A 27,190-nucleotide genomic window follows, 5' to 3' on the forward strand; every position below is an offset into this window, starting at 1 on the left:
TATATATATTTCTCCACATAACATTGTATAATTCGATTGAAACGGTATAATAACAATGAATCTGTTTCTAGCTACATAAGTTTCTAGATACACTAGTTTTAAATTGTCTAGCTTGCCTATTTGATAAAACAGTTTAACAAATACACTTGCAGTTGAGCAGTTGAACTAAAGCTGCTAAACCCATTAAGCAAATCTATAATCTAAACAAAAACAAAAATATAAGTTGGTCTCACCTCACTAGCACCACCATGTGAAAATGATACTGAAAAACATGTATATACATGGAACACACAAAAATTGGAAAGAAAAAAAAGAAAAGAAAGAAAGAAGTAGAAGTTAGCAAAGTTGATCTAATTAGGCGATGCAGCATGCTCGAAAAGAACTTCCTTCAACGGACAGGAAACCATTGTAAAAGTATTTTAAGTCAATCACTCATTATATTGGAAAGCGTTCAGATTTGCCATCATATATGATTGACTTGGTAACATCCCAACACAGGTAAGTTTATTTACATATACTCACAATGACCAAGTCATGAGAGAACTTAAACGACGACCTTAATCACGACTCTATAGCCTTGTAAATGACCACGAAACATGGGAGGATGGCCCTCGGATTATAAACAAGAAGTTCCTCGAGATTGGAATAGATTCCGGCGAATCCGGCTACAGAATCGTAGGAGCCAGCAGCTGCCGACAGTTGGGACAAGCCATCCTCCTCCGGCGGCCCACCGTCTGCAATGCGCCGCACCCTGCCAGCAATGACACGGCACACCAGCATTGCCCTGCGCCCGTCGGTACAATTCAACGAATCATGGGCCCTACCGCTGCTGGCGGTTGTCCGCACTCCCTTGCTCCCACCTTGATCACCTCTCGCCACGGCTTTGCCTTGAAAACCGTGACGGATGACCGTGCACACTCCACAGCCCGGTACGGAGCCACAAAGGCTGGACGAGCCACGTGCGCCGAGCGTGCACGAGATGCTGGCGCAGTGGAACCGCAGCAGCTCGTTCCCGTCTGCCGCGCACCTGGGGTCCTTTCGCGTGCTGCTCAGCGCACGGTTCTTCACTGCGTCTCTGCAGTCTTCGAACCGTTGGATCGTGCGCTGCGTGTTTTGAACCTTTAGTATCCGTTCGATCTTGCAGAACGGGATGTCTTTCTTGAGCCAGCTGGATTTGAAGATTATTTCCACGATGTTTCGGCCGGAATCTTCGACCCCCAGCTCCGATACTACACCATTAAAAAATTAAAAAATTATTATTTTTGCATCCATTTTTATATTATGTAATCCTTTTCAAATATAGTAAAACGGTTAACTACATTTTACAGTCATAAAGTTTGAATGTTTGCATTTTACCCTACATGATATTTCAATGGTTCCGATTTAACTTCTTAGTCAATTTCATTGTCTAATTAGACATTAAATGATGATGTGCATTTACTCACATTTTTAGCATATGTTAATCATCAATTTCATAAAAAAATTAAAAAGTAAAAGTACTAAACATTAAAATTGATGGTTAATGAGTGCTTAAAATATGAACCAAGTCTATATTACATTTAATTAGGCAGTAAAATTGACATAGGTTAAATTGTTCGCAAAACACTAAAAAACCTATCTTGTCACTGGGGTCGTGAACTCGTGATGATTGAGTCTTGACATGGCAAGTGGGGGTATATAATGTTAAGAAAAGCAACATGAATTACTATTCATATGACGTTGAATCTAATAACACAACGTTATATACTGTTTAGAACATTGTCTTGTAAAGAGGGAAACTACAGCAACGGGGAAACAAATAAGATCGTGTCCCTATTATTTAGGACAGGCCACCTTACGAATCAGGATCATTTATTTGGTAGTGCATGGACAGCTGTAGCTCTGTACTCTTGGAAGTTCCTTTATAATTAGTTATATACTAGATGCAAGAGTTGCGGTAAATTAAGTACTGTGCACAATTTTTTACTCATGCACGAAAAAAATATTATCTTTTGATTTTTTTTCTCAATTTTTATCAACAAGATTATATTATAAATCGCTCAAATTTACGGAAATTGAAATTCTAAATTAAGGACGAGAAGATATGCACATTATTTTGACTGACTCAGGACACAAGGTTCAAAATTAGCTTGTAAGATATATAAACAAAGTTTTAGCCAAAAAAAGGGGGCTATCAATAAAATATTAAAAACTATATATAGAGACAAAGTTGCGTGCACTTTATTACAAATATAAGGTAATATAAACTCACTATTTCTACATAAGAAAATTGTTAACATATGATGGATAATTGAAAGGATAAATCATAGGGCAAAATAATTTTTCCGATAAAATAAATAAAGCATGAAATAATTAAAGGAAACTCAGCATGAAAATGATTAATTTCGTGAAAAATAGATTATGTAGTACCAGCATGGCGAATTGCTTGGTGATGCTCCAAACTCTCCATCTTTGGGAAGATCTCTCCACACTGAGAGCAAGCACAAATAGTAGACCTAGGAACTGGGCACCTGTAAAAATATCAAATTATATCAAATTTTTTTTTCTCTAAGTTGTATTTTAGACTATACTAGAAAATGTGCCCGCGCGATGCCGCGGGACTTGAATACATGATGTTGAGCTGTATGATGAAGATATGTTTTATCTGGATAAATTTAACACAATGAAGAATGAAGAGAGGGATAGATGTGTGAATGGGGTTGATAAGATATGTAGTTTTGTTTTTATATACATTCAACTTAACTGATGTGAAAAGACATTGATCAATTAACAGAACGAAAGTGAACGTTTTGGTTCCTTAATAAACAGAAGTAACATATAGTTTACACAAATGTCGGCCCTGTAGTAAAGGTGGCAAAATAGATGTCATTTGAGTTAGGCACATGTTTGAGCAGTTGACAAAACATATAAAAACTGTTTTGTTCTTATTCTAGCATCATAGTTTTGAAGCACAAACGCGCAAAGTAAAAACTATGCAAGACGTTTGTTTCCTTAAGAAACAGCAGTAACATGTTGTCCACACATATTTTGCCATTACATTTAAGATGACAAAATATGTCTTGTAGGTTGGTTATCTGTTTCAGTAGTTACCAAAAAACAAAAAGAGTGTTTCGTTGTTGTTGAAGCAGCCAAGTCCTTAAGCTAAAATGTTGAAAGGCAAAAAGATGTAGAAAGCCCTGCTGCAGTCGATCACGGAGATTGTGGTGTTAACTTCTTCTGAGAGTGGACATCTTCCGCACTATAACAAAGAATATAAATTATAGTTTAACAAATGCTACCATGATGTTTGTTATGTAGGTGTCTGCTGGAAAAACAAATTGTAATTTACCTATCTTTGGTTTTTTTGGTTTGAGATTTTGTTTTGAGTGTGGCTATCGGCACTTTGTCTGCTGGTTCAATTTTGGGGACAACCAGATTGTGGAATTCTTTAGCAATTCTAGCAGAATTGGTTGTGTCTGTTTGGTCGCCGCGAGGTTTTTTGCTGTCAATGAAGGTACAAATTTATAAGGTTAGAGAACATCTAGGGAAGGGAGAATGGGACCAGTGAAAGAAGACAACTTTGGAAACCCAGCTTCGTGTAAATTTCATTTCTCCCTTGCGGCAAGAAGTAAAGAAACATGGAAATCAGTTTGATTCCTGCTGTGTTAGAATTATTGATACAGTGAATGCAGCACGGCATTCTAGTGTTAAAATTAGTGATACAGGTAGAAAAACAACAAAAAATCATGTGCAATCGAATCAAGTGTTGAAAAAGCAAAGAAGAAGTAGATGTTCATTATGAAAGCTATAGTAAGAAAAAAGAGAGCTCAAATATGTTGGCTTGGTTTGCAATAGTATAGCTGGTAAGAATGCAAGTGGAAGAATTGTTCTGAAGAGAAATATATAATCAAAAGCAACTAAAAGTAAGCTATTGGAAGAAATTTAGAAACTCACAAACACCAGCACTAAGTTAGACGCAAGCTCAACACAATTTAAATAGTAAAAATTCAAATATATATATATATATATGCTCTTGAATTGAGAACTTCATCAAAAGAAGACTGAAATATCGTTGAACATTGTTTTGGGTAATCAAAGTTAAAACGTAACAAACCAATAAAAAAAAAAGAGTTAAATCGAATCCCATGGTCAATGGGGTATCAAATTGTAAACAGTATAAGTCTAAAATTGTAGTATACCTAAGAGAAGCATGGTTTGGAAGATTGTAAACACTATAAGTATAAAATTGTAGTATACCTAAGAGAAGCATGGTTTGGAAGATTTACACATGAGATTTTAAAGCAAGAGAAAACTTTACCTGTTAGATTTGTCCGGTTCATTAGGAAACAATGCTCTTTTTGAAGTCTTTGTGGGTGCAACTGACTGGGGTTGTTGATTTGGTCGGTGAGAAGGCATCACTGGGCTGGGGGTCGCTTGAGTCATAATATGTATCCCTACGGAGGGAGTAGGTGTTTTTGGTGTGATCAAGGCAATTGTTGGGCTTGAAAGCGGTTGATCTTGGAGTAGTCCATGAACTATGAAGTCTGTCTTTCCAAAGTCAGTGTTTTGATTTCCAAAAGAGAGCTGAAATTGTTTTGTTGTGCCGACCAAATTTTTTAGAGCTGGTGGAAGTATGAAAGGATCCTCATGTCCATCCTCTATCACCAGAGTGTGGCAAGAAACACGAAGTATTTTTTCGGCATGTCTTCCTATCATGAGGAAGTTATGCTGATTTGTGCTATCTTCCACAATAAGATCTATTTTGAACCTAGGTAAGATGAGGATATTTGGTTGTTAGGAAAAGAATACTGCTAATAGCAATCTTGTGGGTAATGTACCAAATGCAATAGAACCACTATAATGCAGGGTATGCATGTATAAAATGGATAGAAAGAAAGATTATTTAGAATTAATTTACCTCACATCAACATATTGTGCAGAATGAGAAGTGTATGTTTGAAAGTTTTGAGTTAATGAATCATGGAACAACATTATAAGCTGATTTTAGCTGCTGGCTCTATAATGTAGAAGCACAAATGGAAATGATGGTTCCCAAAGTTTGTAAGGCATAGTTTAACAATTAATATGATGTTCAAAAGTTGTGCACTGGAAGTTTAATTCCCAAGTAATGAACATGTGTAAATATGAATAAGCACGACTAAAACACATAAAATAAGGATGAGTGCAACCCAATGACATAGAAAATAGATTGTTGTAGTCTAGAATTCTTAATTGGAACAAATTTAAAAGGATATTTTACAATGGTCTTATTTAGAATCACAGTTGTTAAGCAGAAAGTGATAACCAAAGAAGAATTTTTGAAATGATTGTTGAATGTATTTTTTATAGCAAGGCTTGGGATGCACACCATAGGGGCATCCTTTGTATGGATGAAGGATCATTTATGTATTATGTAATCCTTGGGGAGACGACTTATTTGTCATAATTGCAAGATAATAAAAAAGGATTCAGCAACGTATTATAAGCATCATATGTAAAATAGGTGTAAAAGTATATTACCATGGTTCGGGTAATCTGTTTATGAACCCATGTTCATTGCACTCAAACGATTCAGAGTTTTTCTTGACAACTTTATGGCAAGACGGGCATGATTTGTACCACCAACCCTTAGTCAAATCGAATTCAACAATAGTTGCTTGGCATACGAAACTTGCATTCTGTTATGGAAACATGAGGTTTTGAAATTAACTTTGCAAACATGGAGTATAAACAGATAGAGAAGCAAAGCAAGAGATGGTTAAGTTAGATGCAGCACGAAAATCTATTAGTAAAAAGAGGTGGTTTCGGTGAATAGTTTGGTGATGACAAACTAACCTTGTGCAAGGCAGGATCAAGTAAAAGCAATTCGTCAATTGTTTTTGACTCAGTAGTAGCACTGACTGCACGGCCCGTATACATCTCAGCTGAGGTGGGCAGGATTTGAAGAGGTGATCTGCTATGCTTAAACCTGTTTTGTGCATGTTTAGGGTGAGAAAGATTAATGGAAGAAATATAAACGAAAAAGTTATTAAAGAAGGGTTGTCGATTTACTTGTCTTTGTATTCAGAGAGTTGTGGAATCTCTGGATTGAAAACACAAACGGTTGATCCTGTGCTTCCGAGAACAGGTTTTCCTGTAAATATGAGATAACAATTAACAAACTGAAACTTTAAGTAGTTAGATAAAGCATGGTAGGGTATAACCTTGGTATTGTTTTACTTTCAGGCTTGTGAAAGCACAAAATACGGGTGGCAAAAGTGCTTGTATTCCACTGGTCTCAAAACCTGTTGCAGTCTCTCCCCATAAGGTTATTCTCACTGTTTCGTCTCTGTAAGTAATACAAAAGATGATGGTTTGGTATATGTCATAAATAGGGTGGCATATAAATAATATTTAGAGTTTAATGTAAATAGTAATTACCTAATGTTTTGCAAGTTTAGATTTCTCTTCTTTGCAACTCTTGTGTTCTGGATAGTGATTTCTTCAGTTGGTTGCACAGCCGTTAGGCAACCAAACACATCTACATATAATATTTAATGGGAGGAATGAGTGGACACTGAAGGCAACAAAAACATATAAATGATCAAGTTAGATGTTTGAGCGGCACTTGAAACTAAATTTGTTACCTGTAAGCTCAACATCGTTGTCGATTCTTTGATGAAGTTGATTAAGCTCAATTAAATTGAACCAGTGCATTGGGAGTTCTTGACTTGTTTTGTGAATAGGAACGATTGTGGTTTTCCTATTCAATTCAATGATAGCTGCATGAGGGACAACCTTGCTTGATCTCTTGTTGTGAATGACACGAAATTTGTTGATTTCATATGCATTGCCGACACTTAGATGGTCCAAAAAAAATTGGATGTCTCGACCGTTCATGGTTCCGTGAACCGCATCTCTCTTTTAGAAGGAGAATTTTAAGATTAGACATAATACTAAATGAGTGGGATAACATTTAATGCATATAGTTTAAGAATCATGTAAACATGCAATATAGTCTATTTGTGGCTACTTAGATAGCATTTAAGATCATATGCAAGATGACAATGGAGATTATTCAGAGAATCAAATCGGTAGTAGTTGAAGCAACTTTGCAAAATGACATTTAGTTTGATTTGTATAGGTTAAAAAACAATGAAGAAAAATTAAGGAAAAGAAGACTTGATAGTTCATACTTAGTTTTGTTTCTAGAGGCATAAAAGCTTTGTCAAACAGAACAAAATATAATATTTGTAGTGAAATCCAAAGATAGGAAAAGTGTGCATGGTGCACTGTGAAATTTTATTTATTTATTTTTTTTTTTTTTTGAACAAAATTTATTGAAAGCCATGCCATCATATGGAGAAAATAGGTTTTTCATTTGTTGTTTATTTGCATGAACTTGTTAACCCAGTATAAATTTAATGTTAAGCCCAAGATCATATCTAGTGAAACAATTAATCAGACAAATGGTAATTATGTAAGCGATGCATAATTGGGTAGCCATGTGTATAAATCAGTTTCTTTGTGGAATTTAGTCTATGTTTGATTACAAAGTTTGTTGTACTGAGAACATGGCATGCACATTTGGATACGTAAAAATGCTAGTATTCAACAATAAGTAAGAAGGTGTAAAAATCTTACATCCTTATCAACGAAGACGCAATCAAGACTTATAGGTTGAGGATTATCTCCAATGCTTTTCGTGACCCATATTCTGCATACCCTGATGTGGAGTTTGTTTGCTGGCTGGTATGGCGTCAGAAAACGAACTGCTTGCTCCTCCATTAATCTAGATATATAAACAATTTAGGACCAAATTAAATTCAAAATTGAATAACGTGATTTAACAACTAAGTAGTGAAGTCATGTTTACAAAAATAAACAAATGCACAAAATAATAATACAAAGTTATACCTTCTTGTAAATGTTTTAAAACATCTTTATAAACTATGTTTTTTGTATAACCGTAGGGCATGTCGCTATTGTGAGCAATAACGATTTTGAGACCCTTTTTTGAGGTGACTCTAGATAGCGCAACATATAGTTGTCCATGTGAAAAAACAGTTTGCGATAGATATAGGCCAACAATTTTTAAGGATTGTCCTTGGCTTTTGTTGATTGTCATCGCATAACAAAGTTTAAGAGGGAATTGTCGCCTTCGTAGAGTAAAGGGATATTTATGCTGAGATGATTCAGTAATTATCCTGGGGATATAAACTTTTTCACCAATGTTGCTTCCCGTTATGATTGTTGCTTGTATAATTCTGTCGTTCAATTGCATCACAACCAATCGTGTTCCATTACACAATCCACTGCTTTGGTTTAAATTTCTAAGCAACATCACTGGGGTGCCAACTTTCAAATCTAACTTGTGGTGCGGTAAACCAGGTAAATCAAGTTGGTTTAGAAATTCATTTGGATAAAGCACATCTAAATTTTCTAAATTTTCTGTTGAAGAAGAGACCGTATCAAAACTGAGATAGGTACGATTATCGCCGGGCACCATACCCAACATAAAAGCGTTTATTTCAGTTGTTGTATCATTTCGTGGTGTGACAATAGCTCTTTCTTTCAAATATGGCACATCTCGGAAATTAGTTTTGAAATTTGTGTACACAGCTGAAACCATAGCTTTGATAGGATCTTCATCAAAACGGATAAGGAATTGTTCTGGAATTTGAACCCAAGAGCTTTCTTCATTAGTTGAAGGTAAAGAGTTGGTAGCAGTATCGTTTCCAATGTCTAATATCCACTTTGCAAAATGAGTGAGTTCTTGTTTTTCTCTTTCGTCCAAACTTGGTTTCGAAAGCCTCATGTTTTGCTTCAAACAAAATTTTGTTAAATATGGCCAAAGGTATGAACTCGTCAATGAAGCTTCGACAATGTCAGCAACACTTCCGTTTGGAACAACAGGAAGAATTTGTCTAAAGTCACCTCCAAAAAGAATCGGCTTACCTCCAAACGGCAAATGGTCAAAACCTGGTTTTGACCCCTTAAGAACATCACGAAGGGACCTATCTAGGGTTTCAAAACATCGTTTATGATTCATAGGTGCTTCATCCCAAATAATGAGAGTAGCTTCACTGATTAGGGTTGCAAGATGAGTCCCTTTTTTAATTTCACAAACTGAGCAATCTGTGATGTTGATAGGAATTTTAAATCTAGAGTGAGCCGTTCTTCCACCAGGAAGTAAGAGGGAGGCAATTCCAGATGAAGCCACTGCTAAAACAATTTGATTTTGGGATCTAATTCTAGCTATGATGGTGGTCCACAAAAAAGTTTTGCCTGTTCCACCATGACCATGTACAAAAAACAGACCAGGTCTGTTGTTGTGAATTGTTTGTATGACACTGTCATAAACATATTTTTGCTCTTTATTTAACAGCTTGAATAGGTTTGAGTGCTCATGTTTTAGTGAGTCAACATTGTAATCTAACTCTTCTCTCAAACTCCTGTTTGTAATTCTATCCATCATCAACTTGTTTGGTTGTGGTAGGTGATGCTTTGACAAAGAACTATTCGAAGCAGCAAACAATTTTTCTAACTCGTACAAAAGTGAATTCCTAAGTTCATCTTGGTACTTAGAGACATCTTGTAGGCCAAAAGCATTCATCATGTTTTTCGAAATGTCATCACACATCGTCTTCCAATGTGTTTCAAATAGTGTTGATGGATTAGCAACATTACAAAATAGAACCAATGTGACAAACAATTGCCTTAATTGAAAGGATGATGCAGTGACAACAGCTTCTAACATAGCACTATTCCATTCCTTATCATCCCCTAATAATCCAAGCGAGGTGCATGCAGCTTGGAATGTGGGTTCAAGAATGCCTTTGACAGTCCTTAAATCATTAAAACTAAAGCTGCCTTTTTGGTAATTTAGTAGCAACCTCAAATAGTATAATTCACCCGCAGCAGGGTGAATATACGCAACCCTTCCTAGAGATCTACCTCTTTTTCTACGGGTCCACTGTTTTTCATCATTTTTCCAAACATACTTGGTAGGGAACTCAACGTAAGCTAACATACGTGCATCAGGGTCTTGGACATTGGTTTGAAACCATTGGGTTAACATAGTGCTTTCAAGATTTGGGTGGTTAACAACATGGTTTAGATCATCAGTCTCTCTAAAAAGAACATTTTGGTCAGATGGAAGGTGTACAGACAACCTCTCAACCGATGGTTCTCTAAAATGAATGTGAAATTGTAACAATCTCCACACTGCTTCGTATGGGCATAAGTATCTACAGTTTAGGTAAGCCACAACCTCATCAAACTCATCATCCTCAAAAACAGCTCTAGTTCGATCAACACCTTTAGTTATGTACTTAAAAAGATACTTAATGAGTGTTGATTGACAACATGATTCAACGTTTATATGTGCTTGATACTTCAACAATAGCTCACGGTTGTAAGGGACAACAAATGTATTATCTAGCTTGATTCCGTTTTTAAGAACAAACAGATTTTGTATATCTCGACGCTTATATGCAACGAAACCCTCTGTGGAAAAAGTGGTTTCACTTGTGAAAGATTTAGGAAATTTTTTTGAACATTTGTTTTCTTTCATGCAAGGTGAAAATTGATTCGCAACACCACATGGGCCGTGGATCATGTATTGCGAAACTGCATCATACCCAGCTTTGTCACGTTCTTCATCAGGAAGCTCAGCCGAAATGATAGAATCAACATCGTAAGGAGAATGACATTTATAATGTTGATTGACCCATAGCAAGATATGACAATGAGGAAGACCTCTTTTTTGGAACTCAACCGTGTAAATCACTGTTTAAAAAAATAATAAATATGCAGAAGTATCAAAACCATAGACTCTTAGGACTTGCAGTGATAAAATAGAAACAAATAAAAGGAAAAAATTGGTCAACAATAAAGAACTAACCAGATTCGACATCGCCAAAAGGTTTTCCTGATTTGAGGTATTTAATCAAATGGTCAAGTTTTGCTTTAAAAATTCTGGAAATTAAATCTGGCCTGTCTTCAGCTTTACAACCAGGTTTATCACGCAGATCTTCAATAATTTCAGGCCATTTAGCGTTGCATGTGAAAGTGATAAATAAATCAGGATTTCCAAGGTGGCGACATATAGCCATGGCATCTTGATAATTATTTATCATATATCTAACACTGCCAGTAAATGAAGTTGGGAGAATGACCCTTTTGCCAACAGAAGAACTGGTTGCATTTCCTGCTTTGAGCGCTTCATGAATTCCTTTAAGACCTTCTGTTCTAAAAGAATCTTGATTTGCCCTAATGAAATCTAACCTATCTTCTTCAAGTGTCGCATATGCATCAACTAAGTATTGTTGAAACAATCTGCCGCCTTTCAACAGGGTGTCACTATGTCCTGGTCTATCTTGAATTTGATAACCCAAAAATGCTCTCATTGATACCCCCCCAGTCTTTGGTTTTTTGCCCCTAAAATTTGGATTCCAAGGAAGACCTTTCCGGTACCCATCTTGACCGTATGGGAAAAGAAGAGGATATTGTAGAGCCATGTATTTAGGATGTAACTTTGTGATTCTTTGGAGGCCATCTGTCCTATGCTCCACAACAATATCTCTTTCGGTGTGAAATTGGCCAATGTCCCCAACTATTAAGCCACCTATCTCGTCACATGTTGGCAAATTGTATTGTACATCATGGTTACTCTGTGCACCGTACAAACGTAGACGTAAATTACTTGTGGAGCTTTCATCAATTCTATCCCTGGCTTGCCTAAAAAGTTGAACAACCTCATTACACTCGTCTAGCATTTTAATGAGGCCACTAACAACCTTTTGATCGAGTTTTTCAGATGCTTCTGATCTGTTCAAACAACCGATACGATTACTGACTTCATTTTGAGTGTCATAAATGTAGAGCTGTGCAAATTTAGGATTGTCGCCTTCTGGAGGCAACAAAGAACCCATCAAATGATGCACTTGACCATTAATTTTAAAAACATATGGACCTCGACCTTTGTTGATCGATGGATCAACTTTGGCCCCCATTGAAGTTAATGCCATCATTGAATTATACGATCTAATATTTCTTTTAAACTGTAAAAAGCTTTGAGAATTTGTGGGGTTTAACAATTCATCCAAAAAAATGGGTGTGGGTTTAGCACGTGGGAATTGAACTTTTTGACTCATGCAACACGCAGTAAACTGCGGGGTAGAAATAGAAGAAGTACGCTCAGGATGGTTTTTTGTCTGCTCTGCAGACCAAAATAGAGCACTGCAATATTGACATTGGCAATTTCTTAATCCAAAATCAACATATTCTGGATCATTCCCTATAAAAACAATGAATAATAAAAGCATACATCAAACCAATTGATAGAAGTTAATTAACGAAGATAAGCAAAATTTTGAAATCAGCAGCAAAATGTAAACAAAGTTATATTGAAAGAGTGCATACTCTTTCGTTTTTTCTGATAGGTTGCCTGCCCAGTGATGAGCGGGTTTTTAACAGAATGAATAGTTGGAGCATCTTTGGCTAACAACCGGCGCATAGTGGCATGGTCAGCAAGAAAAAGGGGTACAGAAATTTGATGAGAACTTGTTCCAGCAGCTGAATGTGAGGTAAGAAGACCTCCAACAGGAGTATGTTGTTCAAAACTTGATGTAAATGTTTGGGGAGGGTTGTTTCCTTGGTTTAAAAATAGTAAAGAGGTTGAAGTATTGTTGTATTCGTCGTCATAACTGATGGGAACATCTTGTAATACGATATCATCAAGATTAACAACCGCAATAGATGTAGGCGAATCAGCACGCTCAGTTCTAGTGGCATTCCTAGATAGCCCTATTCTTCTAGACATAAATCTACATAAACGGAAAAAACCACACAGCAATGGTTTACTTTCTAACATAAGGAATGTGACGATGAAACAACTATGGTAACCATATGAAATGAGCGGTGAACCAAAACCCATTCAAGCAAGAGGTCTTCAGAATCGCAAACACTTTGTTAACATAATAGTAAAAACATAATCCTAATCTTTTTAGATTAGAATGAAGAATAAAGACAATTGATTTGTAATTGTTTCCTGAAATAGTGTGGTTTGTCAGTGCAGAGTGGAAAATTAATGATTAAAGTGAACGATGATTGCAAAAATATGGTGATAAAGGAAAGCAGCATAAATATCGAATAACGACGTTACTATGATCCAAAAAAGCATGCATTGACGATTGAACATGTAAACCGAGAAAAGAGTAAAAATAAAAAATAAAAAGTTAAAGGTTCTTTAAAGGGACAAAAATCTAACCGTTGTAGAGACGAAAGTGTAGCTGTGAATGAATGCCACCAAAGAACAGTGCAGGACTCCAACGATAAAAACAAAACCTAGAGAAATAGGAAGACAAAATATAAACACGTATATAATTAGAGAGAAGCCAAAGACAGAACAAACATCGAACTATAAAAACTAATGCACGGCTCAACGACATTAATATAAGACATGCATTTATAAATTTGACAGAAACAAACAAATTATTTAGGTCTGACTCACTTTAGACCGATAGATAGTGCAAGATGAAAAGTGTATATTTAAGAGTCTAAGCCCTTAATTTCCAACAATAAATATATTTTAACAGTCGAAGACGGAGTTGCACCTCACGTAGTTAATGAACAACATATAGAAACATTTGTGATGGATGCTAAAGGATATGCATCATTTGAGAGTTCGAAGATTAAAGCTTGCATTTAGTATGTGTTAGATCCTATAAACGTTGGAAAACTTTTTCATTAAATATGTTTAGGGAAACATAGAAATCTACGATGTGATTCCATTGTTCCGTTTCACAAAGTTGGTAGGTTGGACTCTTATTAAACGGTGAGCTTGATACAAATTATTAATGATATAAATATTCCAGGATGTTTTGAGTTTAAGCACCATCACTTAAACATGTCAACACGTCGATAAGTTGACTGGAACAATTTTATTTATAAGAAGTAAAAATTGAAAAGAATCATGAAAAATCTGTGATGGTGGAAAAAATGGATTGAAGTCAGTCTAAGGTAAGTAAACATAAGAAACATTTTATCATGGTCATAATTCAACTTGAAATTCCTGTCTAACGTGATGAACAACTTTGTATCCATAGCTGAAGACCCTAAACATGTAAACCCCTAATCCATACTTTTAAATTGACACCCTCTAATAAAATTGTATCCAACTTTATGAATCACTCTGAAGTAGTTAAAAACCATTAAGTTGAGAAGTCATTAAAGATCCAAACATTAAAATCATTGTAGAGGAACAGTGAGGCGACCAATGTCGTTTGTTTTCACAGTTATCAACACAACTACGAAACCATGAGCATTAATCTTGCTACCTAGGCAAACCTCACCATCTCTAAACCCACCCTTTGCACACCGCAGGGACCTTTTCTATTTACAATTGTTGCATTGTTTGCATAATACGATGCCTTCCATATTCAAATAGTTACATACCAACCGAGAATAATAATATAAATTCGTCGCTCACCCCTTTTTCCCCATTTGAAAAACCACCCGAAAAACCACATTAATTACCATAGTTTTTAAGAATTCAGATATGGCTGCAAAGAATGAACTAACACAGCATAAAACATATGTTTTGGAGTAACCAATTAAAAATTGTTGAGGGACCAACTAAAATTTTCAAAGTTAAAAATGAGAACAGAATCTTCATAAAAACAACTAAAGTTGCAATTTTAAAATAAACAAATAATATCAAAACATTAATAGAAAAACTGTTTTATTAGTGTATAACCAACAAAGAAGCATGAGTCAAACGATCCTATCAAGAAAAAGAGAAATGGAAAAAATATATAAGCAGAGAAACATATTCCTAGCACGCCAACACTTCATCCTTGAACGGTAAAAGGGTTAATTGTTTACATTATTGATGTTATGACCAAACAAAAGAGGTTTACATGGTGTTTATCTTATCTAACACCCGTTAAGTCTCTATACATTAAAAACCCAGAAGGATGTTACGGCGGAGGCAAGAAAGAGCAACAAAATTCCAATTTTGTAGCAACAACCAAACTTGTAGATCCCACCGAAAACCCGCCAAAAAACATGTTAAACTTCTTCATTCAACGGAAGTTGTTCTTCCGGTGAATCACTGTGATTTGCAGGTGAATGGATAGTGTGGACGACCAATTTGTTTCGGTTTGCACCCTTACCATAAACACGCAAACCCATCCTTGTTTTTTCTATTTTGACTCCTTTCTTTGTATTGGGTCCTGGGGCAGTTTCTCTATATATCTGTATCGTTCTTCGAAGCCTGTTATTGTTTCGAGCCTCAATCAGTTTCTTTAAATTTTTAACCAAAACTCCTCCTAGAATTTGTTGTTCGCTTCGATCAATCTCTTTGACCATTTTATCTACCCTGAATCACAAATTAAATATAACGTCAATACTTATGTTTGTTAGAAAAATCTACTTAGCTTCTAGGTCTTAGAATAACACAGTAAAAAAAATTTTAAAATTTAAATATAGAAGTTGTGATTTTTTTTTGGAAATATGTCTGGTTTGTTGAGAGATTGGAATTGTTAACATCATTTATTAAAGCACTTCGGGGAGGATGAGACAGTAGACCATCAGATAAACCTAACGAAAAGACCAACCAACCAAAGTAACTAACCTTCGAAGAACGGTTTGGTAAAGTGAGAACGTAACAAACAAAGGAAGGAACCAAAAGAAAACATATAAAATGTTTAACAACATTTGATAAACAATTAAAAACATTGGGTTAGATAAGAATCATAGAGACACCAAGAGACTTTCACACAATAACAGAATTGCATAGACAAAATTTAAACCAAAAAAAAGAAAGAACTATCGGACCTTTGGAGAAACAGAGGTTACAAAGAACTTAGATTTGTTCGGAGAGCGTAGTTATTAACAGCACTTATTAATGTACTTTGGCACGGATGAGAGGGTTGACTCTTAGGAAAACCTAACGAAAACACCAACCACACCAAGCACACCAACCAAGCAAAGTAACTAAGGTTTGAAGAGTGGGTTGGAAGATTCAAAACGCGACAAAGAAAGAAAGCAATTGACCAAAAAAACATATAAAATGGCTAACAACTTTTGACTAAGAATTAGGAACACTCGGTTAAAGCAAAATCATAGATGACACCAATGCACCTTTGAACAATAATAGAATGGTTGAGACTAAGTTAAAACCAACAAAAAGAAAGAAACCAATGAACTTGTTAAGTATCAAAAGATCACAGAGATAACGAAGAATGAAAACAAAGCAGGTAGCAAACGAATGACATAAGCTGATAAAACCAAACAATCGACTGAAACATGATAAATTTGCATTAACTCAACCAGAAAGCACGGGGAAACAATGTATCTTAGTTTAGGTGACATACCAAAGCCTTGATTCAGATGCAATAGGTGCGGATCCCTAGATGAAAGGCAGCAAGAAGAGCAGATCACAACGTTGCAATAACACCTTGATCTAAACTACAACAAATCAATGAGATTGAGAGTTAGAATTCGAAGCGCAAACAAATGGATACAGGAAATGTAACTCAATTTGCGACAGTGCAATGGACTCTAACTGGGATAGTTCAATGGACTTAATGTACGAAAAATTCACATTTAACGAAAGAAAAGTTGCTAACAATGGGAATGCATCTTCTGTCACCATATTAATTTAAAAGCCTAAAGTAAGGATGAGGTATTGTAATCGGTTTTGAATTAGTATGGAGGAAACAAACATTTGCTAAAATTTGAATTTATCATGTCCCCAAAAGCCAAGTCTTCCCACTCAACAGGCAATTTCCATCGTCAAAACTGTTTTCTAAATTCGTGAAAACATGAAAATACAAAGTTCCTAAAAACCTACTTAGCAGTTAAGAAAACACATAAAAAGCGCTGTTTGAGCAGGTAAGTCGTCAAGCACAGATTATTTCACTACCTTTTAACAATACACCAGTAAGCTTATCACACTAAAAACTGATATTAGCAAATACAATGATGAATGATGTGAAACTGAAGATGTAATGAAAGCTTATATTAAGTAAGAATGAAAAGCCGTATTTCTATAACTTGAAAACAAAATTTAAGTGAATGGCACTGTAACTAAGGTTATTGAACATGATTAACCATGCGCAACCCTCAACCTTGTAACCTGAATCAAATTGGTTTCACACATACCAATAGAAAATCAAATTGATTATGACATACTTCCAAAAGTATATAAACAATATAATATAGGTTAGAATCGTTGAGTATTAATCTATAGTGAAGGAAGCTGTTAAACATATATGCTTAGGTAACTGAGTTTCAGGCACCCTTATTTTTTCTTGCTACTGGACTGAACAAAAAAAATGAGAATGAAGGGCTAAATCACTTCCAGTTAGTCTTCTTATTAGGCTGTGACCAATCTACAGTACATGTAACATCATATTTGAAATCGAATTAACAGATTTGATCAAAGTTAATCTTCTTATTTATTGATTCAGAATCGATTAACATCATATTTGGATAGATCAAAGTTAATTTAAAACCTAGAAAATATTAAAATATAATGAATGAGTAACCTCATTCTTATTACATTTTTCGATTTTAATTAAACCACCACTACAGAAAACCATAAGTAATATAAAGATCAAAGGATATGTTATATTAAGTCATACTATATCAAGTTGGACTGAATTAGCCTTGATTTATATAGATCCATTTATAATGGGATTATCAAATTGAGATCCTAGCAATTGCATATTCTTTATTCATGGTACTATAAAAGTGGGTATATACTAAGTTGGAATCACTACAGCAACAAAAAAAAAAAAAAAAAAAAAAAAAAAAACAGAGAATGCAACATTTTCTCATATTTTCGAATCAATTCTAAACCCTAAAATCGTTACGGCTAGACCTTTTATTCACACCTCAGTTGTTGTTGTATCCCTACATCTATGAATCCAATTTCATTTAGGAAACAATGCAGAGGATAAAATCGAAAAAGAAGTATGTACCCATGATTAGTTGTCTCGTTTATTCTTTACAAACTAATCACATATTTAAAATCTAAGTAGAAAAGCTTTGCAAAGGTAATAAAAAAAATGGTGTATAACTAATTAGGCTTTTGAACATGTAATCAGTGTGCAGAATTGTATACTTAAAGATGGCAATGCAGTGTATTCTTCCTCCCAGAATCAGGGTTCCTGAAATTTCCAAAGAAAGTAAATCCGTTAGGAAATCCGAGAAATTGGAGGACCAAATATCATTAAATTTGAGTTAAATGAGGTAACATACAACAATTAAATGAGATAGTAAACAGATTTCAAATCTATGAAATGTAATGGTTGAAATCCAACCAAATCTAATCGTTCAACCTAATGCTTTTAATCCGAAATCTAATGGTTGAAATCCAACCAAACCTAATCCTTAAACCTGTTCAAATTAAAACGATATGGCAATTGGCAAATTGGCAGATCAGAGTTGAGTGGAAAATGGTTGACTTGACTAATAAGTGAGTGATGAGTTTAAAACTCATCACATTTTCTCACATGCATTCTCCTTGGTCTTGGGATGGCGCAAAAACAAAACCACCACCCCACCACCTCCACCTCCACCTCCACACCCACCTTTACACTCACACAGAGTCGCTAATACAACCCAACCCAACCCAGCCTATGTGGCAGACACACATTTCAGACTCCCAATTTATTCACTCATAACTTCATAATTCAAATTAACATTGTGAAACCAAAGATGGTTACATCCTTGGCCTTCACAAATTTTGGTTAGAACTATAACGTTGTTTCAATTTTTAAAATTTGATAACAGCAAGCAACAGAGCAGATAGTATTAAGATCGAAAATGCATTCCAGAAACCGTGGGAAAACTGTAAAAGCTAAAAAAACTGTGATGGTGGAACGGATTAAATTTGTGAGAGTGCAACAAACAAAGGGTATATCTCAGAAGGGTTTAACTGACGACCAGTCATTTATGCTTGATAATGTTCTGAATTTTTAAAAACTGTTAACTGATTGAAAAACCACACCATTTAAAGAACCGGTGGAGATCAGAATAAGTATGAAATACTGCATAGATGAATGAACAGCCATTAATATAATTTTTTTTCTCAGCATGGCAGCAACAATCAGAAAAAGAAAAGGAGAAAATCTATGGGATAAATTTAAAGTCTATTTGAAAGGTTCAATATATTTGTTTGTCAAACTCAGTGATCAAACTTCATACTCATGCTTTCCAAAAAGAAAAGAAAACGAAAAACTGAAATCATTGACAATTCGAAGCAATATAGTAGCTACTATTAAGATCCAAAACGAATTGTGGAAAGTATGGGGACCAAACACTATTAGAAGTTGGAAAGATATGATGATGCAGCAGTTTGACAACACAGTTTGGGAAACTTTGGGTAGGAAATATGCTCGCAAGGAAAACCGACAATGGGTGAGTATGAATCTCAAAGCTGGTTATGTTTAAATTACTAAATTACCATGATCGTTGTTGGTTTGTTTTCACCGATGGTCTACTTTGTATTCAAGTTCTTGTAAAGAAAATTGGTCATTTAACATGCTCTTTTCTAAATTTTAAAAAGATCGTAATTTATTAATAAATTCAATTCCCAAATTGAAATTGCAAAGAAAGTAGATCCGTTAGATGCTCATGTCTTTCTTGGTATAGATACTCATATTGTGCTTAATTAGCATCACACATCATGATATTAAAGTTCTAATCATGTTAAACCTATGCCATGTCGCATATGCATTCAACTCAATACCCTAAAATTACAGCCAAAATTAATTGATATTATCAAGAAGTTGAGACTTTACCAAAGCAGCAAGGTAGCAGTTGCAAAATTCAAAGTCAAAAGCTTTCACTTTGTTTCGATCTGCAAAATACCAAAAAGACATTTACGATTGAGGAAAGAAAACACATTTGATTAAAGAATGCACTTCAGCCATTATCAAATTGTCAACCGAGCGAAATGTATAAAACTATAGAAATTTACACAACCAAACTTTATACTTTTTATCAGCGAAAAAAAGAGCAATTTACCTAACAATAAACATGAAATTACATATTGAAATTGATTCAACAGTTTTTAAAGATTCAAAAACTGAACCAACAGACATTTTTTTTAATATCAAACTCATTGTGTCATCTGAATTCACTTGTATACATAAGCTACCAATGCAATCACTCTGCTACCACATTTGGTAAGCTATTAATAGCAGAGGAAAAAAAAATTTACAGAACAAACTCGCAATCAAAATGAGTTACGATCTGAAATAAGAGCGTAGCGATCAAACTATTCGATAAGAAACGATGAATCAAAGCAATTTTCTATCAAACAACTAAGGACCTAAATTGTAACGTCTATAGGGTAACCTACACTTAAAAGAATTAACCATGCCAAAAGCACGGTATAAATGAACTAAATTATGAACTCGACAAATAAAAAGCGTAAACGTTAAACAATTTAAAAGAAAAGAAAACAGCCTTTATTTCGGCTCTTGTTTCCTTCCCCTTTTCTTTTCCCAGATACTTCCTAGTGGGAAATATAAACCTTTAATTAAGTGAACACGTCAGCCAAAAAATTGACAGGATTAGAGCAAAAGAAAGCAACTAAGAGGTCTAACTTATGTGGTTGAGCACTCTGGGTTAACAAATACCCATCTAACCCAAACCACTATGGGTTTTAAATTATTCTATCCAGGTACAGTGATGGGGTTTCACTGGCAGTTGACGACCAGTCATTTATACTTGATGATGTTCTCAATGACCATTCGGATAAAGCTATTAAAATGTGTTCTAGAATTGCACACCCTGTGAAGGGATCAACACCAGACCAAGTCCCTAGAAATTGGCCGCAAAAAACCATACTCTACCTCCCTTACCCGTTCCCTTTCTTCCAAGTTAGGTTGCCTTGCTGGATTATGGCCAAGTGATAGATCTACCGGATGAGTTGAGAGTTGGTTATGCTAACCTTGTTCTTGCCAGTGCCGACGGTGACCCTATTAGAGTATCAGAGAGCCACATGTAATGACTTCACTGATACTGCCTTAGTTCAAACTAAGCTATTAAGGCAAGAAAAACTAAGGTTGAGACATGACCTGCAAACTGTGTGCAAGTGCATGTGAGTGCAAGGCTCATGGAGACAAAATCGCAATAGAGAAAATAGGTGAATTAGATCATCAAACACTGTATCAATAAGTGAGATTGAATAGAATGGGGTGTTATTGTTGTGCTCAACTTGGATACCAGTATATACATGCTTTGACGGTTGGTACGTACATATTTCCAAAGATATAATATACATACACATACATATATATATATATATATATATATGTATATATACATATATATATACATGTGTATGTGTATATATACACATATACATGTATATATACGTACGTATATATACATATGTACGTATATATATATATGTATATATGCATACATACATACATATATATGTATATATGCATACATACATACATATATATGTATATATATGCATACACACATATATATATATATGCATACATACATATATATATATATATATATATATATTTATGTATATGTACATATATATATATATATATATGTATATATAAGCATTCGGTAAACTTCAGACGTACACCAATTAAATGAGATAGTAAACAGATTTGGAATCTATGAAATGTAATGGTTGAAATCCAACCAAACGTAATCCTTAAACTTGTTTTCTCGAACACCCCATACTAAACAAAATGCATGTGACCTTTAGTTTATAAAATTGGAGGCTGTTTTCTCTCTTTGTGCCTTTTAACAATTCACCAGTAAGATCATGTGAAAAAAAACTTATATTAGGAAATCTAATGGCGAACAATATGAAACCGAAGATGGTTACAGCCTTGGTCTTCACAAATTTTACTTAGAACTATAATGTTGTTTCAATTTTAAAAAACTGATAATTGCAAGCAACAGAGCAGATAGCATTAAGATCGAAAACGCATTCTGGAAACCATGGGAAAACTGTAAAAGTAAAAAAAACTGTGATGGTGGAATGGATTAAATTTGTGAAAGTGCAACAAACAAAGGGTAAATGTCATAAAGGATTAACTGACGACCAATGATTTATACTTGATAATGTTCTGAATTATCAGCCGGATAAAGCTGTTAAAATGTGTTTTGGAATCAGTCCTTTCACAGCATGTTTATCCATGTTGTTTTTTTTAACTGCCTTTTATTTAGAATTGCAAGTTATGGCTATAATTAAATTATCCAATATTTGTCATCTAAAATTTTCCAAACAAAAAAACACATCAAGGACAATTACGCAACTCCAAAGTACAAATGCTAAGTGTGTTACTTCAACCGAAATAACTTCTAGATACAATGAGATACACATGCTCATTTCAGAAATGGAATCCATAAAAACTGCAATAGTTAAACTGCAAGCTAAATCGATTAAGTAGTCAGAAGGTAAACACACCAATTTTCAAACAAAGTGAAGAAATTGAAATTGTCTTAGGAAAACTAACTAAAAGTTGATGTAAATTCATTGTAATATTATCTAAGAGGCTACATAGAATGTTAATATTGCATGATACAAAAGCAATGCAAAATCTACACGTTTAGGTAACATCATTATGCTTAAGAAACAGAAAGCATCAGAACAACATCAAAAGTTACAAACTTGCAGAATCCCAAATTACACTTTCCCATTGAGACAATTTCTAATGTAATTTGTGTGGTTTTCGTAAAAATATTAACTTGGGTAAAATCATATTCCACAAAATTAGAAATTGGGCAGTGAAATTAAACACTAAAACTTCACAGGCAACCAGCAGATGATGGAGCTAATATCCTACGAAAAAGGTTAGAAAAACAGATATCATACAGGAAGGAAGCCGCTCAGAAAAGGCAACTGAAACACAACTATTTAGACAACATACATCAATTTTCACGAAGCATTTAGCACAAATGTCAAAAGATACACCAATTGACAGAAACCAGTCATAAACACCATCAGGAAGCAAATTGCACAAATCAAACCCCAAACCTAATGTTTCAAATCCTCTTGCGATACCCCAAACCTCTCTCTGTTTGAACCCTAAACCAAACTACTTGCAGGCATAAAATTATGCAAAACATAACAGAAAATAGGTAACTTCAAAAACATGGTGGAAAACCATAAAACTCACAAAAACATAGTGGAAAACCATAAAACTCACTCTGCGAAACAAAACTTTTGGTGGCTGTTATTTAACATTAGTCATGTCTATAGATATTCATGCACGTACACAAACAGATGCATATATACACATGCACGCATGCATGCATACCTATATAGGCATGTACATACACACATAGATGCATACATACATACATACATATACATGTACATACAAACAGAGATGCATACATACATATGTACATACACATTTATATATGCACACATATACATATAGCTATACAGATGCCTATATATATATATATATATATTTAGACATATACTTAGGTATATATTGATACATATACTTGCACATACATTTGTACATAGACATACAACAAAGTTTGATAACCACAATCAAAGCAACAAAAAAACCAAAAGCAAAAATTCAATGCTTTAAGTAGAAAAAGTTAAGTTTGGTTGTTAAACCCATTCCTAAAGATGAAGTCAAGTATTCATAATCAATCATTGTTGCATCAACAAAAAATTAGAAGGAAAAAAATTCTAATGACTGAAACAGATGACTGTGAAAGGGTTAGGATATACCTGCTGCTAGGAAATCCAGATTCCAGTGGATGAGACTCTGTTTCTGAAAAAAGTGCGTATACTTGAGCTGCAAGGATACATCACATAGTAAAGAAATTGGAAGGAAAAAGAGTTTGTATTGAAACACAGTAAAGAGATTTGCATCAGAAATTACTTTGTATAAACAAAATTTAAAATGGATAGATAGATACCTCACTAATGGTCTGTCTTGCGGCTGCTGTGTGAATGGATGGTTTGATCTGTAAGGTTGTGTTGGATTTACATGCATATCAAGAATGAAATCAAAAGTTAATTTCAGAAATATATAAGAAACGAAGAAATGAAAAAACAACCTAGCAACATATGGATTCGAAAGATGTGAAGTGGAAAATGAACCTGAAGATGATTTGTTAAGAAGCAAACAGTAGGAAAGTATGAAGAAACAGAAAAAAATGAAAACAGTGCAACCCCTTTGTTTATAAAGACAGAAATATCAGCTAAACAGTGAACTAAACAGTGAGCTAACAGCCTACACACCCTAATTTAAATGCAATAAACTTAAAAAGGAGTCTTAATTTTGTTTACTCATAAGCAAAGGAAAATAAAATTATGAAAAACAGAAATATCAGAATTTTCAACATTGTGTAGTCCCCTTATTTGCAAAGACTAAAGAGGAAAGTCTAATAGGTAAGTAAACAATTTTAAAATATCTAAGACAGCTTTAATGAAGGAAAAATTAACCATGCCAATTTTGATAAAGGGAATGGTAAATCAAACAGTGAACAGCAAAATTCAAACAAAAGTTAACAAAAAAATTTTAAATGGATTGAGAAATACCTCAGTAATGGTCTCTTTGGTGGCTGTTGTGTGAATGAGGGGTTTGATGTGTATGCTTTTGCTGGATCTACATGCATATGAAAAATAAAAGTTATAAGTGCATCCCAAAAATACAGAAGCAACCAAGAAATGGAAAAACAACCTAGGAACATAGAGATATTCGAATGATGTGAAGTGGAAAAGGAACCTGAAGGTGATTTGGTGAGAAGCAAATAGTAGGAAAGTATGAAGAAACACACAAATGAGCAGAGTGTAACCCCATTATTTATAAAGACAGAAAGCTAAAAAGCCTAAACTCTCTAATTAAAAAACAATAAAGTTCAAAAGCAGATTGAATTTTGTTTACACATAAGCAAAGGAAAAAAAATTTCTGAAAAACACAAATATCAACATAGTGCAGTCCCCTAATTTAGAAAGACTAAGAGTAAACTGTAACAGTTAGCTAAACAATTAAAAATATCTATGACAGCTATAATGAAGGGAAAATTAGCCGTGACAATTTAACAGTGTAACCCCCTTATTTACAAAGACAAAGAGCAAGCTGTAAACTTAACTAAACAACTTTAAAATATGTATGACAGCTTTAATGAAGGAAAAATGAGCTATCACAATTTTAATAAAGGGAATGGCAAATCAAACAGTCAACAGCAAATGGAAAACAATAAACTGTGTAAACTTAGATATGTTTTACGAAATTTTTTTTTTATTTGTTAAGCTTTCATGTTGCTGTAAATTTAGGTGTTTTCTCTCTGTGTTGGTGTATCTGCTTAAACTTGTCAAACGTTGGTTAATCTTATGGAATATTTGATATACTTCACAGCTTACTGCATATGTGCAATGGAGCAGCACAAATTTATCTACATTATGGTTGTCAGGACAATGGATTAGGTTGTAGGGAAAATGTGGACATATAGCTAATCCTAGAGGTGATCTAAACAACCTGCTAAAGACTAAGAGCAAGCCCTAATAGTTAAGTAAACAATATAAAATATCTATGATAGCATTAATGAGAGAAAAAATATCTATGACAATTTTAATAAATGAAATGGCTAATCAAACAGTAAACAACAATTAAAAACAATAAACTGAAAAAGAGTTAAATCCTAAGGTGGGCTAAACAATCTATAAAGATGTATGACAATTTTAATGGAGGAACAAAATATCCCTAAGAATTCTAAAACAGAAAAAGATCAATCACACAAAAAGTAATCAAGAAAAAAACAAATTAAATCAGTGGAAGATCCTAATTGACAAAAACAGAGACATAATCTAGCACCCAATTGAACAATTTATAGACATCCGTTAGAATTTGAATGAAAGAACAAAATATAAAAGAAAATTTTAACAAATCAAATGGCAATTAGGCACCAAACAATGAAAACAAAAGCAGTGCAATACCTTTTGAATCAAGGGAGAAAAATGAAAACCCAGACGCTGCCATTCGTCCCTGAGGCATGCCCTCCTCACCGACTCTGTGCGTAACCCCTGAACCCTAAAGAATACACACACCCATGCTTTCCGCTGTGTATCTCTCTCTCTGTCCATCTCTCTCTCTAAAATGGGAGAAAATCCCATAGATCCTGGCAGAGGAGCTAGCAAAATCTTTCTCACTCAGTCCAAATCCCTACCTCCCATTCGTCTCCAATCTGTCAGGCCCTATGTTAGTCGCTCTGTCCCCTCTCTTCCCTCGCCACAGCGACACCCAGCTGTCTCCGAGTCAAAAATGGGAGCCACTGTCTCTCTCAAATTCGTCAGCCGTGATGTCCGCTTCCCCTCTCTCCCCGAGTCAAAGCTGAAATGCAGGCCCTGTGTCTCCATGCTCTGTAGTCGCTCTGTCCCCCTCTCTCTCCGCTCGACACAGCGACACCCAGTCATCGTCTCTCTCCAATTTGTCAGCCGTGATATCCCTCTCCCCTCTCTCCTCGAGTCGAAAGCTGCGAACGGCTGAAATCAATTCTTAAGCCTGAGTGGCAATTGTGTAAATAAAACGAAAGTGTGTTAAAAGCAACCGAGTGGCAATCCTGTAAATAAACTGAAATGTGGTGCAAAACACTGTTCATTTCTACAGTGCAATTTTGCCAGCTTCTTTAGACTAAAGTAATTTGTAAACAAAAAATGTATTTATATCTACCTGCTAGGGTCAACGATCATGTGGCACTCGTAACACCCAGAGAGCTTCCGGAATTGCATTCCTCTGGACGATGATGACGTATGATAAGCAGCGAAGGAACCAGAACCGTTGGATCTAGCTGACCGAGTCGCAGGTTTCCTAGACAGCAACCCGGGTTCCTGACCCAGCGTGCTACTCTCGGGCGACGAGTTGTCAGCTCTGTGAACGACCCTAGTGTTGCCATGAACGACATCTCTGAAGCTGCATATGGAGCTGCAGGACGACCCCAGCTTCGAGTAGCCTCCACTTTGGCCGGCTGCAGCGCCACCGACAATATTATTTTTCGATGGGTCGTGTACTCTCGACCCTTCGATCTGTTTGCAGGTCAGGAGGTTCTTGATGTGGTCCCATGAGGAGGAGGAGGACCGTGGTGGTGGTTTTTGTTGCTTTTTATTGTTGGAAGACGGCTGCTTTTGCCTGCGGTTTGGTGGTGGCGTTGCCTTCTTCTTGGGCTCTGTGGCCTCTGGTGCAAAAGTGAAGAGAGCCAT

The 27,190-nt window shown here is 35.1% G+C and overlaps 1 protein-coding gene and 1 long non-coding RNA gene across 2 annotated transcripts; both read right to left on the reverse strand.

Moving 5' to 3' along the window:
- Nucleotides 1-446: 446 nt before the first annotated feature.
- Nucleotides 447-27,190, reverse strand: LOC137743942 (uncharacterized). Its single transcript, XM_068483868.1, has 3 exons — nt 26,664-27,190; nt 2,410-2,510; nt 447-1,229 (listed from the first exon to the last, which is right to left on the reverse strand). Exons 1-3 carry the CDS (start codon nt 27,188-27,190, stop codon nt 562-564), a joined length of 1,296 nt encoding a protein of 431 aa, XP_068339969.1. The 3' UTR covers nt 447-561.
- LOC137732760 (uncharacterized) lies at nt 13,199-19,860 on the reverse strand. The gene is made up of 3 exons (XR_011068356.1): nt 19,776-19,860; nt 16,341-16,434; nt 13,199-13,308 (listed from the first exon to the last, which is right to left on the reverse strand). It is a non-coding gene; the product is annotated as an uncharacterized lncRNA (long non-coding RNA).

This window comes from Pyrus communis, chromosome 1 (genome assembly GCF_963583255.1).
Source record: "Pyrus communis chromosome 1, drPyrComm1.1, whole genome shotgun sequence".
Lineage (NCBI taxonomy): Eukaryota > Viridiplantae > Streptophyta > Magnoliopsida > Rosales > Rosaceae > Pyrus > Pyrus communis.